Source organism: Colletotrichum fructicola (genome assembly GCF_000319635.2).
Source record: "Colletotrichum fructicola Nara gc5 chromosome Unknown KSG_Nara_v1_contig03, whole genome shotgun sequence".
NCBI classification, from domain to species: domain Eukaryota; kingdom Fungi; phylum Ascomycota; class Sordariomycetes; order Glomerellales; family Glomerellaceae; genus Colletotrichum; species Colletotrichum fructicola.
The window spans coordinates 338283-353508 of record NW_027094053.1 but is presented as its reverse complement, the minus strand read 5'-3'; the positions used below and the strand labels follow the sequence as shown (position 1 = coordinate 353508).

The 15226-nt window shown below is 51.0% G+C and overlaps 5 protein-coding genes across 5 annotated transcripts; 2 read left to right on the top strand and 3 right to left on the bottom strand.

Annotated features, from left to right (window-relative positions):
- Window positions 1-227: 227 nt before the first annotated feature.
- atnI-1 (putative lipid transporter atnI) lies at window positions 228-1144 on the top strand (the record flags this gene model as incomplete). The annotated part of the gene is made up of 4 exons (XM_066151356.1): window positions 228-455; window positions 526-661; window positions 732-850; window positions 899-1144. The coding sequence occupies 4 exons, from the start codon at window positions 228-230 to the stop codon at window positions 1142-1144; spliced, it is 729 nt and encodes a 242-aa protein (XP_066009226.1).
- A 489-nt stretch (window positions 1145-1633) lies between these two features.
- Window positions 1634-3809, bottom strand: AOD1 (Alcohol oxidase; the record flags this gene model as incomplete). The annotated part of the gene is made up of 4 exons (XM_032029049.1): window positions 1634-2246; window positions 2300-3205; window positions 3438-3696; window positions 3749-3809. The coding sequence occupies 4 exons, from the start codon at window positions 3807-3809 to the stop codon at window positions 1634-1636; spliced, it is 1839 nt and encodes a 612-aa protein (XP_031893377.1).
- A 2877-nt stretch (window positions 3810-6686) lies between these two features.
- Window positions 6687-10118, bottom strand: CGGC5_v004849 (Alpha-latroinsectotoxin-Lt1a; the record flags this gene model as incomplete). Its single annotated transcript, XM_066151355.1, has 6 exons — window positions 6687-6773; window positions 6824-8073; window positions 8395-8797; window positions 8863-8932; window positions 8985-9326; window positions 9391-10118. 6 exons carry the CDS (start codon window positions 10116-10118, stop codon window positions 6687-6689), a joined length of 2880 nt encoding a protein of 959 aa, XP_066009023.1.
- A 451-nt stretch (window positions 10119-10569) lies between these two features.
- On the top strand, window positions 10570-12488 carry CGGC5_v004848 (uncharacterized protein; the record flags this gene model as incomplete). The annotated part of the gene is made up of 5 exons (XM_066151354.1): window positions 10570-10677; window positions 10749-10832; window positions 10895-11626; window positions 12116-12170; window positions 12229-12488. 5 exons carry the CDS (start codon window positions 10570-10572, stop codon window positions 12486-12488), a joined length of 1239 nt encoding a protein of 412 aa, XP_066009024.1.
- Window positions 12489-12729: 241 nt separating this feature from the next.
- aurR2-4 (Aurofusarin cluster transcription factor aurR2) lies at window positions 12730-14816 on the bottom strand (the record flags this gene model as incomplete). The annotated part of the gene is made up of 3 exons (XM_066151353.1): window positions 12730-14292; window positions 14350-14377; window positions 14446-14816. 3 exons carry the CDS (start codon window positions 14814-14816, stop codon window positions 12730-12732), a joined length of 1962 nt encoding a protein of 653 aa, XP_066009270.1.
- Window positions 14817-15226: the final 410 nt, after the last annotated feature.

The window sequence follows — 15226 nt, the reverse complement described above, 5'->3', positions numbered from 1 at the left end:
AAAGAGGAAAACGAGAGCGCGCTCTGGGGAGATGGTTTTGGGGGTGCCAAGAGCTCGTGTTGATGAACACCAGCTGAATATTTCGTTGTTGCCTTGACGATAATCATATATAAAGACAATGGAGGATATACGGCGATTAAAGGTGCATCTTTTAGCATCTTCATTCTGCCAGAGCTGACCTTGTTCCCTTCTCAAGTTGAAGTCAGCTAGCGACAACAGCCCGCAACATGTCAGCCACACTATCCGCCTCGACGCTGGTCGCAACTCCAAGCCCGACTGAGACGACAGCAGCTGCATGTATCAGTATCGCCCCGGACTCAAATGGCCATGTACCGTACGGTGCCTGCCACGGATTCTGGCCCTATGTCCCCAGCTTCGAAGGAAACCTCGCTCTCGCCATTCTGTTTGGCCTGTCGGCCCTGGTTCACCTTGTCCAGGCAGTCATGTACAAGCAAGTAAGCGCTCATCGATTTCCGCAATTAATATTCAGATTAGGCCTGATATCTAACTCAAACTTTGCTTTAGCGTTACTGCTGGGTTATCATCATGGCCGGCGTCTGGGAGACTTCTGCCTTCGTCCTCAGAACACTAGGAGCGAAGAATGGCCGTGTGTTGCCATTCTACATCATCTCATCGCTCACATTTATGCTCGCTCCCTTGTGTAAGTCATCTGTCTCGTTCACTCAGGAGACGTACGGCTGCGAACAAGTCACTGATCGCCGTCTTCTTAGGGATCAACGCATATGCCTATATGGTCGGCGCTCGCATCGTCCACTTTTCTCTTCCAGACCGACGAGTGTTCCGCATCAAAGCCTCCTATATGACGAAGCTCTTTGTCGGTGCTGATCTGGTTTGTTTTGGCGTTCAGGGAGCCGGTGGCTCGATGCTATCGGGACAGGGGAGCGCTTCAACGATGCAGACGGGAAAGGTTCTCTACACTGCAGGTTGCATAGTTCAACTCATCTTTATCGCCGTCTTCACTGCAGTGGTTGTGCAACTGCACGTCAAGGTCCGGAAGAACCCGCCTTCGGCCTGGAATGCCAATTCGTTGCAGCTGATCTGGGTCATCTATATCGTCTTGATCCTCATCTTCGTAAGCACCTCCATGAGTGTCTTGAAAGGACACGGGCTAACTCACGTCTAGATTCGACTCATTTTTCGGCTGGTTGAATTTGGTCCCGGCGGAATGAATGAGACAATAATGACTGCAGAGGTGTACGCGATTTGCCTCGACGCTGTGCCCATGGCGGTCGCACTGGTTATTCTGAATGTTTTCCATCCTGGTCGAATGTTGTCTCAAACAGCTTTCGACCGAGTCATCATGGAAGAATCTGAGATGGGCAACATACCAAGACGTCAGGGACGCTACGAGGAGCTGGGACAGGCTGATCGAAATGGTTCAGTCTCGCCATTGCCTAAAGGATGTTTCCCATGATTCTTCCTCTCAGGGTCATCCTCAATGCAAGCTGGCTCACCTGCCAGTAGGATTGAGGTACAGGCCGTGGGTACGAGCTGTAATATTATGTCATATGTAATCTAAGATGTCTCTGTCACATTTCTTATCGTGTACTGTACTATCGCTGCGCTACAAATATCTCAAATGCCTCATGGATGTCTACGAAGACAGTTCCACTCATAGCTTTGGCGGAACCGTAATGCCCAACTCCTTCGCAATGATATCCGCTGCCTTCTCGCCGACAACAAAGGCAGTATTGTTCGTGTTCGCGCCCACATTCTCCGGGCAGATACTCAGATCCACAAGCTTAAGCCTCTCCACACCGTACACGCTCAGGCTGGAATCGACGACACCCTTGTCATCTCTGGGCGCCATTTTAGCCGTTCCCAGAGAGTGCCACGTCGTGTTGAGATTCTCTCTCACGAATTGCTCGATCGCCTTGTCGTCTTCTGCGGTGTACTCGATGTTGACAACGTTCTTGTGCGCATCCGCAGAAACGTCGTCCACGAGTGCGGCCTTTGACGTAGGCGCAAAGGCAGGGTGGCCGCCGGCGACTTCACCGCGGTAGAGGGCTGTGCGCCGGGCGATCTCGCGGGCTTTCTTGTACGCCCAGATGTGCTTCTTCAAGTCGATGTCGTTGGCGTCCGTGAGGAAGCCGGGGTTGAAGTCGAGCGGGTCTGAGACATTGGGACCCGTGATATGGATGTGCCCTCTGGAGTAGGGGTAGGCGGTGTAGTTTGCGCCGGTGGTGTACTGGCCTACTGGGATTCCGGAGTGGTCACCAAGGAATCTGTAGGATATTAGTTTGAAGTTTTCCCAAGCGAAGATAGGCTGGAGACTTACCCATGCAAGAAACCGCTGAGCATCAGTGGGCGGTTGATGTCGTTCTTGAAGTCCTTATCCCATGCGGCGCGGAACTCAGGGCCCAGGGTATCAATTTCCTCCTCTGTTGGGCGGATCTTGCTGACGATGTCAACGCCGTTCCAGCCCAGCATCTTGTGCTTCTGCGCTATCGCATCTTCGTGGCTTATGCGTCCACTGAAGATCTCGTCGAGTGTCTCATCCTTTGAGAGCGCTGTCTTGTAAGGGTAGAGAATGAGATGGTGGTCCTGGTAGTCATGTCCAACGCCGGGAAGATCGGTAACAACGGGAACGCCGGCCTTGGCGAGAACCTCCTTGTTACCGACACCAGACCTCTCGAGGACTCCAGGCGTACCGCATGCGCCGCATGAGACGACAACGAGCTTCTTGGCCTTCACGGTCTTGACAGGATGCCTTGTGGTGTTCAGGACAGCCTGGTAGTCGGAGTTCGGAGTGTACTCCACACCGATGGCACGCTTGTGCTCATCGAAGATCACCTTCACTACCTTTGACTCAACCAGAACATGGAGGTTGGGATGCTTGCCGTCCTCGAGGAGCGGGTGCAAGAAGGTGTGAGCGGCATCTTGTCTCTTGCCATCGGGCGAGACGTAACGCATCCATCTCTCGAAGCCATTGTTTGCTTCCATGTTCTGCAAGTCGCGGATTTCGGAGTATCCCATCTGCTGCGCCGCAGCAAGGATGTCGTCCTCGGCGCCCGGGACCCGAAAGCCTCCCGAAGAGATGTGTACGGGGCCTGTCTTGCCATGGTCGGCCGGGTCACCATTGCCATGGTACGTCTCAAAGCGGTTAAGGTACGGACGGAGGTCCTGGGACGACCAGCCGGGTGTCTTCCAAGAGTCGAAGTCGGATTTCTGGGCGCGCGTGTAGCTGCGAGTATGACTCGTCAGAAACAGGTCTCGTGAGGCAAAGCAGAGTCAGAAGGAGGCCGATCGTCTGGAGCTGGACCCCGAGCTACCCCAACTTTTCCCCCTTCCCGATCTCATATGCCGCGTTCCCCCGCATTTCGGATCTGGGGGCGGGATGAAACCGAAACCGTTGACGAGCTGTTGGGCACGGTGTTCGTGGGGTAAAGGGCGGAATTGTGGGCAAAATTACGTACAGCATGAAGTTGATGGAGGAACCGCCTCCAAGCATGCCCCCGGATGGAACAATGGGGCTGCGGCCTGCCAGCTGCTCCGACGGGCTGCCTTGGTAGAAGATTGCGGTCTTGCTGTCGGGAGCAAGGTGGTCGAGGAAAAAGGCCGGATGAACGACGTTGGGGACATCGCGGTTATTGGTTCCGCCCTCGATGACCAGAATTGAGAGTTCTGGCGCAGTTGTCGCGAGGCGACTGGCGAGAACGCAAGCTGCGGTTCCTCCTGTTCATCATCAGCAATTGCTCGTATCATCATAGACAAGTTCCGGTATTACCTCCAGCAATGATCACGTCCACCTCATCCAGGCCATCGGCTAACTTCTTGGTAAGACCCATTGCGGCGGTATCGCAGAAAACAAAAGACGGTTGGTTCTCAATGGATCAGAGAGACAACAGGGTCAGACAAAGTCGGGACGAAGACCGCAGCAGCAAACACATCGCGGACCCTGGGTTTTATATGCGTACTCCGCACCGCCAAAGCTGCATTGGAGACGAAAACGCGCCCAGACATTGCTGAAATCTCTCATTCCGCAGTGCTTCCGCGCGCTGATCTCTCGTTCTGATACCCATTGTTGGGGCACATGGCCGCACGGATGATGGCGGCCGCCAGCTGCGCCAGGCGGACGTGCGGCATCGGGTGCGGGGAAGGGTGCCCTTTGGTGATGTGTCTAGAGCTGTGCCGCGTTGCATCGTGGAAGCAGGCCAAGCTAGAGACCTCGTACGCGGTGTCTTAGACAGGGGGCCTTTTCGTGTGTATGGCCAATGGACGCCGGCGTGTTTGCTAATCGCTGCAGCTTTCAAGGGTCCTAATGCTTCTTCGGTTTAGCCTTACCATTCAGGGCGAAGCCGGGATGCGTGTTAGGGCATGCAAGCTGCTGTGTAACTGCGCTATTGACTAAGGGCCATCGGAAGCGAGCACTCAGGTTTTAGGGAGACACGGAGAAAACAATGGAGAACTCGTAATACTGACTCTGACTCGAAGGATTGTTAGAGTTCAATGAGGTCGGACGTGTCAACGTGCTGCGGATTGTACGACGATCTCTGGGGGCGGCGAAGGATTCAGTGTGCATGCGGGGGATGAGGGGGAGACGGGAATCCATCCCGAGGGGCTGCGCCGCCGGGCCCCCGACGAATGAGCTTCCAAGGACGATTGCCATCTTCCTTGTTGGGGGATGTGGGAGGGATCCTCTTTGCGGGGTGAACAAGGGTCCGCCAAGGAGGTTGCTGAGTGATGGCACGCTGCGGTTCATTGTCTAGATGAGGAATGATGCCGTAAAGCGCATGAGCGCTTGGGCGCTTCGTCAGACTCTACGTAACATAGAAATATTTGTAGGAACCTGGCATGGAACTTTGGCATTTTGTCGGTGAAGCGTGATGTTGTTGCTCTGTTTGGCTGGAATTGCTCGCATCACCAGCCTGTCGCAGAACCATCAGTGACCCATTGCAGTCTCAGCTGGGATCCTCAACTGAGACAAGGCAAGGAAAAAGAACCACAAATAATGACTCATGTGTTTTGGCGAGATCTTCAACGATCCATCACTTCAAAAGACTTTACTCATCCTCTTCATTACGAAATGATAGGGACAAAAAGCCGTTTCCAGCACTGTAAGGATTGTTTAGTGCGTATATCGAATGTTGTATGATTTGGACACTGGTCAGGATGCCTACGGCGTCTTTGAAATGATTGTTTCCTGAGAAACCTTTACCTCGCGGTATTGTATAGAACATCACGAGAAAGCTTGTCTATGTTTTTGTCGTCTCGCCTTGTTAGACTGATATAACGTCTGATCCTGGAGAAATAACCGAAACATTCAAATCCTCAGACTATTACCGCGAGGTAAAGTAATACCTTAGGCAGCCTGGCTTTCTTGTTGAGTCATTATGCGTGTCATCTGCCTGTGTCTTTGACCCTACCTAACACTCGGCACTAAGATGGAATTGCATTTGGAAATTATCGGTGCTTATGTTGAAAAACCTAGTTGCGTAGGAAATTCCTGGTTTCTTTTTCTCCATAAGTTGTTAACACGAAACGATCAGCAAACTGCCTTAAACACTTTCAACTTCCCCTTTGCCTTCTTAAGCCATGCTTTTGAAGCTTTGTCGTTGTCGATGTCGACGTCATCAACGTCCGATTGTTCATTTTCCATCCTTCGGATGCAAGATTTATGTACCTTGGCGAAGAACTCAACTCGAGCAACCCGTTCATCTTCATATTCCTCCCGGAAGAATACGAGAGCCTTCTCATCTTTCCACTTACGGTAATCACGGGAGGACTCTTCCCGCCAAGAACGCCCCGAGAGCTGCGGGAAAAAGTCGAACAATGTCCCCGAACAGTTGGGGACCTCATAGTTGGGTACATGCATCTTCAATGCATCAACTTCCCATCGCGCCATGTTCTCGATGTCCGACTTCTGTCTCCCAGGAAATGCCGTCTGAGGTTTTCTGTCCATCACTAAGGTGGCAATCAAGTTGATCGCCAGGTTGACATGGTCGGAATAACTCATTACTTTTTGACGCCATACGTCGTCCAGCTTCGGCTTTTCTGGTTGAGGTTGTTCTTTCCGCTCGTCCTGCCTAGGTTTCTCTCGCCTCAACTTCCCCTTCTTCTTTTCCGAGACTTCCAGCTTTCTTGCTGTTCCCCGCATTCTTTCTGCTTCCTGTTTCTCGAGTGCCCGTACAAGCTTATCGTTTTTCTCCGCCTCCTTTCGTTTTACCTCACGCTGTTTCTCTACCTCTAGCCTTCGTTCCACATCCCGGCTACTTTCTACATTCTCTGTTTCCTCTTCCCAACCCTCAACCATATTGCGGAGGTCAAACTTCTTCCGGTCCTGTACATTACGTACGCTCCTGTAAGCAGGTTCGAAAGGGAACGCTTCCTTCATGTAACATAAAAGGGACTGCAGGGGTATTTGTTTCCGAAAGACTCCTCCAACGAATCTGTTTTTGTTCGGCCAATACCCTACCTTATGGTCCACCTGATCAGGTACACTGACCGGATCGTTTCCTTCCATATGGGACCAAAACCAATCCAACTGTTTCTTGTTCTCCAAAAGGATTCCATCATGCTTGGTTAGAAAATCAACCCATGCTTTGATGCGCTGTGGGACGCGACGTGCCTCCTCGAAATGAAAGAGCACAATACAGGCGAACTCGTGAGCTGCTCTAGCGATAAGTTCGATCATTCGGCTGGCAACATTCGATTGCCATATCATGTCATCGAGGAAGACAGAAAGCAGCTTTACCAAAGCCGTTATTGCTCTGCGACTCTGGCGCAGGCTTGGGAAATGTCGTAGAACAGTACTGGCAATGTGATCAAGTGTCTTCGATTTATTCTTCCGTTGATAGTATACCTCCTGCTGTTCTTCATATGTGTAGAGGTCGTCATTGGCACTCTGGCTCAAACCCATCAACTCGTTCTGCTCCGCAGCGCCCATCGAATCTTCGTCCCAGAGAAAGTCTGGAGAGTCATTGCCTGTGACCTGATTATCCAGACTAGAGGCTTTCGTGCCTTCATCGACGATGTTGAGGATCGATTGACTTTCAGGGGAGTCTCGTCTTTGATGTTTTAGGATGCTTAGAATACCGACGTTACCGGCTGCGTCAAGAGCGATGGCCTCTGGATCTCGCCCGTTGGTGTTTTGTAAGCTGATATCGGCTCCTTGTTGAATTAGAAGACGCAAGATATTATGTCGTCCGAGTTTAGCTGCGACATGAACGGCCGTGTTTCCATTCGCATCGGCAGCGTTGAGCGGCGCACCTTTTTCCACTAAGGCCATTACCACGTCAATAGAGCCGCTGATAACCCCACAGTGCAGTGGTGTTCCATACGTCTTATCTCTGAGGTCCAGTCTAGGTTTCCACTTCAAGAGACAAGCGACGAGATCGGATGCTCCTAGATAGCAAACCCCATGAAGAGCAGCCATTCCTCTCTTGTCGACATGGTTGACACTTGCGCCTTGCTTAAGGAGCAGATCAAAGTTAGCAGCAGATGCGCAGTAATGCAAGGGGGTTCGTCCCAACACATCCTCAATTCGTATCAGTCCAATGTCCTCCTCCAAGATCCAGGAGGCAACAACACTCGAAGGCCCAGTGACAGCTAGGTGAAGTGGCGTTTTGCCCATATTATCTCGGGAGGACAATCCGAAGTTGAGATCATCAATGCGTGAGTTGAGTAATTTTGGAATAGTCAGCGTTTCGGGAACATCGCGCCGGGCAGCGATTTGAGCCGAAAAGTGGATGGGATATGTGAAGACGTCAAAGCCATTCGGTGATCGAAAAGGGATCTTTACAAGCCCTCTATTGGCACATAGAAGAGCCTCAATGACTTGATGGTCTTCGAAATCAATCGCCATCATGAGGCCAGTTCTTCCATGTGCGTCCACAGCCTCAAGAGGCCGGATCCCACCGATAAGTCGCACTGTCTCATCCAGTTGCTTAGTGTGGCTTGGCCCATGCATAGCAAGACGCTCTAGGGCGGTTGATGCACTAAGAGCACAGGCAAGAGAGTTGATGCTTGAAATTGTGCGCTTTCGGGCCCTCATTTGCTGTAGTAAGTAGGCAAGAATATCGCTGCAGTGGTATTTCGCCGCAACATGGAACGCTGTCCAGCTAGACCGAAAATCCCCTTTCGGAAATTGTGCGCAACTATAAACAGGGGAAAGCGGATCAGCTCCAAGGGAAAGAAGTGCCTTAACAGCTGGGAGACTATTGACAGATATGGCAACAGCTAGCGGACTGCCTGATAACTGTAAAGGCCACTGATCGTGAACTGGTCCTGAAGAACACATCGGAAGGTTTACTAAACGTCGGTCTGCTTTTTCAGAGAGATTTTTGACTATGTCTTCCAGGGCTGCATCTTGAAACATGAACAGCCAGTGGAAGGGACTGCATCCGTCGACGGCAGAATTGTTCAGAGAGATACCTTGTGATAAGAGGTTGAATATTGCTGGCGAGTTTCCGTTAAAGAAGGCTTTTACTAGGCTTGGCATTGCTTTTGAGTAATCCGTGTTGAGTCGTAGCAGGCCTGAGATCTTTGAAGCATATTGCTCATCCGGCGACGTTGACGAGCGGAGATTGCGAGGATCGAGTAAATGTCCGAAGGTCATGGCAAGTGGGTGGAACTCCGACTTGGCCATCTCAGAGTATTCGCAAGCCTTTTGAGCATCCTTCGTGGTCCCAAATCCGACATGATAGCACAGAGCAATCTGCCACAATATAGGGCCACGCTGTTTTGCCAAATTGTTCGTATGTGTGCGCTCGAAACCCTGGAATATCTGTCGTTGGTGATCCCAAAGGATTTCTTTCCCAGTATCTAGACGAAACATCTACTGGAAATCAGTTGCTTATACATGGATGGAAGTGAGTGTTCATGTGTAGTTGGAAAACATACTTCGTAGGTTGGCGTAGGTACCTCAAAGTGCAGAGCCAAATCAGCTTCAAGGCCGAGCAAGTTACCATTACTGATCTGTCAGCTGAGGTCAATAATGGGATGAATGACGACAGTGTGCATACTTCCATCTTGTGAATAGAGGGAGATCCCGCATGTTTGCAGCTCGTTTCGAAGGATCTTCTTGAATAGTCTTGTGTAGGACAATCCGAAGAAACATGGCAGTTCCCAATTGCCCCGTGGGTAGACAAAAGTTTGCATGGCGGAGTATCTCAGCTGCATTGATGCCAGAACCCTTGCCTGAAGTGTCTACGACAACGCCGCTCTTTGCAAGGTACTTGATGTATTCTCCGCCCCCGATACAAGCCTCCCAGACGAGAAGACCAAATGCCCATATATCACATTTCCAAACCTCCGTTCGGTTTATTGGGAAAACGTCTTGGGTTCTCACTTCGGGGGCATTGTAACTATTCACATGGTAAGTCAAGAGGCTTCAAGATTTTCTTAACGAAAGGCGATGTTTTAACCTACATAGCAGTACCGCCATACTTAACTGCTTCATCATCGTACTTCTTCGAGTGGTCATTCAGAATGAGCGCGTGACCGAAGTCCGTCAACTTTGCCAACGCCTTAGCAGGACGATCCCATGATGGAAACACCAGTACATTGTCCAGTTTGATATCGCCGTGCACTATACCGCATACGTGCAGGGCCTCAAGAGCTGACGCAACATCGCCAAGGAGAATCTCAACATCAGGAAGCGGCGGCTGAAACTTCTGAATATACTCTCTCAGTGTTCCAAGCGGGGCGTACTCAACAACCAGGAAAGGTATGATCAATTCGCCCCGGACATTCCAACCGTAGCCGATAACAGTGGGGAGATTAGGATGAGCTCTCAGTGGTGAGTGTCTCATGATTTGCGCCTCAACGGCCACTGCGGTGAGCCGCCGCCGGAAGGTTTTGTCGTCTGGAGTGCTGCTGATCTTCAAGTGCTTGACGGCGACAACATTGCCACCCTGGACTGCTTTCTCTACCAGGTATGTCTCCCCCTCACCGAGAATCTCCTCCCTAGCTAGGTCTTCGTAAACATAGCGGCGTAAATGAAGCGAGCCCACTGCCCTGATGACATCCTCGAGCCCATGGACCGACTGGTTTTGGTGCCCCGAGAAAGCCGCGCAGGTCAGAGTCGAAACAGATGTTCGAGACAAGAACGTATTCCAGCTCAAGGTTGAGCCGACCGATGCTGGTGGACAATCCATGACGTCGAAGATTGCTTAGGTTCATGGACGAGGAGGATCAAGATGTCGTTTCTCAAGCCGCCATCATCAATCCAGCCATACAAAGTCGAGAAGAAGCAAGGACATATGGCCGAAACGCATTGGCCTTGGTCTTCCTGTGCGGATGGAGAAGGGAAAGGCAGCGAACCTCTGGCTTGCCTCACGCGAAATCAGGCTGCCTGGCTCCCACCCACCCTTTAGTCACATGAGGGATTGAGAATCAGGCTGCATGGCTCCAGCCAAGACTAGATCACACAGCGTGGCGCAGTCATCATGCTACATATATGCTGACTAAATACGAGATGACTGGTGGAATTAAAATCAGGGCTGTCTACTTCCCCCTCAATTTCGAATGCGAAAAGCGACGTTGAAAATTTTGAAGCATTCAAGAACTTCGTAGCCCCGACTCCCGAAGATCTAAGCGGGAACCATCATGGACCCTCTCAGTATTGCAGGGTTGACGATTGCTGTCCTCGACCAATTATGGAAAGTCGGTAATCGAACAGCGGAGCTGGTGTCCGACTATCGAGAATTCGACACGGTAAGAACTCCAGCAAGTCTCAGCGGAAGCCCTTGACTGTTTGGCTGATCCGACTTCATTGGGTACCTTAGGACACGAGAATACTGGAGAACAAGATACGAGACGAAAATAACCGGACCAGAGCTCTGCAGTTGCTCTTATTCGAACTCTCCAGCGTAAGTGCTAGGCCTATACAAATACCGTCGTGCGTTGCCCTTAACTGACGCGAGAACCAAAGACTTACGGGGGCAAGTCGCTGTTCGAGCAGTTTGACAAAGATGTCCAAGACCAGATCCTTGTCTTCCTTGAGCAGGCATCTGATGTGTTGGAACAAGCCTACAGGCTTCTCAATCGCCGACAGAAATCCGACATCAAGGACAAAGACCCTCAGTCACCAGCGAAACCAAACTTCATGGCAGCCATCTCGCCCGCTCCGAGTAGCACTTCTTTAAGCTCTGGTGATTCCATATTAAAACGCCCCAAGTCATTCCAGCGGATAAAGTGGTCCCTTATGGACAAGAAGCGGGTTGGAACTATCATCGAAGACTTTAGCGAGTTGAACAGCAGGATTCACGAAAGCATCAAGTTATGGTGTCTCGGAACGTCAATTGGCGTCAATCTTCAACATCTTAACCGCCTCGAAACCGATGACAACTCTCGAGCGCTGGGCTTTGACGTCGATGCTAGGCTTCAATTGACCATTAGCCAGAGCCAAACCACCGCCACAAGTCTCGAGATGAACGACCCCTCCCTGCGAAGATGTGTCGAGAATGCCAGAGGTTTTGGAGGCAAATTCGGCATTTTTGACTGGGAAGACAAGGCGTACCTTGTTGAATATCTTTCCTATTCTCCAGAATCGCCAGTTCCCGTGCCGCTAGATGATCGAACTCGCGCCCTTGTCGACATGCTTGCCAATCTTCTTCACCAGCCTAAAGAAATTGCGTTCAGAACTCCGAGTTGTCATGGCTGGGTGAGACAAATGCAGCAAAACAGGGTCGCATACATGTTTTCTTTACCGGAAGCCGCCGACTCCCGTCCGACCAGTCTCCTAGACATTCTTTCTGCAAATAACTTGCACCCACCATCCCTGAGCCAGCGATTCTGTCTGGCCGCCAAACTTTCTAGATGCATATCGCAACTGCATCTCGTGAAATGGGTACGTCTGCATCTCATGATTGCATTCCAAGCTTTGTCTCCTTCTATCATTTGAGCTGATAAATTGCAATTTGACGCCATCAAGGTCCACAAGAGCTTTCGAAGCGAAAATATTCTCTTCTTTCGAAGGATTGACTCAGAGGGGAGAGTTTCACCTCCAGAGAACCAATCTGAATTATCGGAGCCGTGGCTTTTGGGCTTTGAATTCAGCCGCCCAGAAAAATATTTCTCACATGGACACGCCGATGCATGCTTGTCTCGGGATATTTATCGTCATCCGGAGCGACAGCAAAATCCAACTCAGATATTCAACAAAATCCATGACATCTATGCTCTAGGCGTGGTGCTTCTTGAGATTGGTATGTGGAGTTGCTTTGGAACCAAACTGAGTTGAATAAAATTGCTTACGCACTATAGGGCTGTGGCAACCGGTGTTGACTCTCGAGAAGTCAGGGTTCTCCAAAGTTCGAGACCCGCATGCCATCAAAAAGCATCTTATCAAACATGCAGAGAAGCGTCTGGGAGCTAAAATGGGAGACAAGTATCAGAAGGTCGTCCTCAATTGCCTGAAAGGGGACTTCAATGTCTTCGATGACACTAAAGAAGATTTCAAGCTGCAGCAAGCATTCAGAGCAAACGTCGTGGATCTGTTGCAAAAGTCTGCTGATAGTGTTTGAATCCAAAGGACAGCATGGTTTGTCAGGCAGGCACTAGGAGAAACATTTGCGAGCGTTAGTGTAGAGCTCGTTGGGAGGAAGTACTTTAGGCTCATGGACACAGATTATTCTCTTCGTGACTGCTTGTGGAAATATGTAACAATACTTCCATGATTTGATGTTGCTGGAGCATCAAATACAACAACTGCATGTAAATGGTAGGACCGAACAGTTCTGGCGGAGTAGGTCGCTGCTAAAATATTTACAAGCTCAAGAAATTGTTCCAATAGTCCCAATCCAAGTTTCCATCATCCGTTAACCCGAGACCATCAAGACTTTGCTGATTGGGAGCCATTGACGCTTGCGCCTCAGTTTCCATCTTTTCCCGCGCTCTTTGCCTGAAGGTCTGGATGAATCGAGGCGTAGCTTCCGGCTCCCGTAGGCCATGGGTTGCAGCCACTGCATTGTGATGAGCTTCCCAAGCTTCGAGAGTCAAGTCTCGCAAGGCCTCAAAGAAGGCACTCTTCGACTTCAACATTTCTGGATACTCCTCATAGAGTGTTTCAATAGACTGCCATGCCTTCTTCACTCGATCTCCAGTGCATCTATACCGAAGTTCGCTGATGATGTAGATGTAGGCGTCGATATGACATTTGGACGTCATGTGAGTGAAGATATGCGCAGAGAATTTGCTCCGCAAACCTGCCTCGGCCGCCTCAACCCAATTCATCGCCAACTCAAATAGCATATCATTCTCCTCTCGACTCATGACAACATCGTCGCTGTTGCCGGTCCTTCGACACCTGGGATGATAGACTTTGAACCTCATCCGAGCAATCACCAGCTTCGCCATGTTGAACGTCTGCGCATGAATCGGTATCCGCTTGTCTACGTCCTTCAGGTACTTGTTGTAGTAGATGCCCTCAATCTCGTTGATGGCCTTGCTCTCTACCTCCATCATGTTCTTGTCTCTCGCCCGACTCTGAGCAATATGCTCAAAGACCAGCGATGCTGCAGGTGTCGAACGAATCCAATTGAAGACTTCGTACTTCATCAGCACGCACATCATCTCCGTTGGCCGACTGTGCTCGATCGGTGCCTCGGTCATGTCGGGGTGCAGATCTGCGTCATTGACGTTCAGGGGCGAGCGCACATCGCCAAACTCGCTCCTCGACGGTGGACACCTCGAATCTGGGCTTCCCAACGCGCGAGTTCGCGCTTCGAGTCCGTATAACTGCCACCATACCCGAATACGCATCTCCCTCTCGAAGAAGGATACCTTGGGATCTGGTTTGGCATGATGAATGCCCAGGCTTCTGCATAGCTTCAGGGCCGCGGCGGTTAGAGTAGCCGTCAGCTCGGACTCGGGGTTGATGAAGAGGAACAACACAAAAGCCTGGACAACCTCAAAGTCTTTTGTCGTCAGGAAATCCGCTTCAACGAGGGCTTGGAAGGCTGCAGTGCGGTAGCGCGTCATCAACGCGACTCTGCTCTCGTTGAAAGCTTTTTGGCAGGCTTCCGGCGACATTGAGGTGACGGAGAGGGCGTATATGGCGAACATGGTTGCTTGCAGGGGCTGAGGTGCTGAAGAGGGATTCCAGCTTGCATCGAGGACGCGTTGTTGTAGGGTTGGAATGTGGACGATCTTGAAGAGAGGGTTGATGTTGTCGACGAAGATTTGCCACAGTCGATAGATGTGTTGAGGTTCAGGATGAGATTGGGAGGGTGAGGTATTCTGGGCGGAGAACATTTGATGAAGTGACGGCATCGGTGTCAGGATGGGATCGTCTTTATGGCAGACGCCGTAGATGGGAGGATACTTCAGCTGGTGGTTATGTTAGATTTGGTGCTAAAGAGGTCGCAATCTTTAGAACTGACATACCTCTGGGCTGAGATTTGACCATGAACATCTATTGAAGAGTTAGTGGAGGGGCAATGCTACCATACGTTGTGGACATGCCTTTCTGTGTCTCCTGACGAATTATCGATATTATCCGAGTGACCAACTGCTGAGCCCGGGCTGGTAAGTGCCGGTGTCAAAGGAACGAATCGGATCGGTTCCGGCTCATCAACTTGACCTTCCAGTTTCGACGGGATCCACGTATGCGCCAGAGGTGCAAAGTCAACGTTGTTCTTCCGCATCAAGTCCTCGTAAGCGGCCAACCGATTGACAAGGTCATCATCGGCGGCCCGCTTTCGGGGTCTTCTATGCAAGGCGGGAGCCTCGTAAACGCATTGAGATTGCGATTTGAGGCAATTGGAACAGGGGTCTCCTTTATCACACTTGACTTTACGGCGTGAGCAGATAGAGCAGGCGGGCTTGTGGGGTGACGGTGATCCGGAGGCCATTTTGGAGGTCAGGGCGTGAGTCTCGTGGGCGGTGAACAGTCGGAGCACCTCAGTCGTAATCTCGGGACATGCGATTGCTAAATGCTAATCTTCAGTTACGCAGGGAGGTATCGATGAAGGGCCGTAGACCAAAGAGTCTTTAAGATGACGGGATGTGGCTTCGGGCGATTCGGCCACGAAACGAGCTTAGTGTAATCCTTCTCGGGACCCGTTTAACCAATCACGCTCAGGCCGTCATGGCGCTACCTCCTTCCGGGTGGATAAGGGGTGACGATCAGATCCTCCGCCGGATTGACCTGCAAACATTTCCGTAGTTTGTCCGGTGCAAAACCGCACCAAGATTGGCGGCAATAGCCAGAGACTTGCTGACCGTGGAATGGAGAATATGGAGTCCGGCCCGTTCCAAGGGA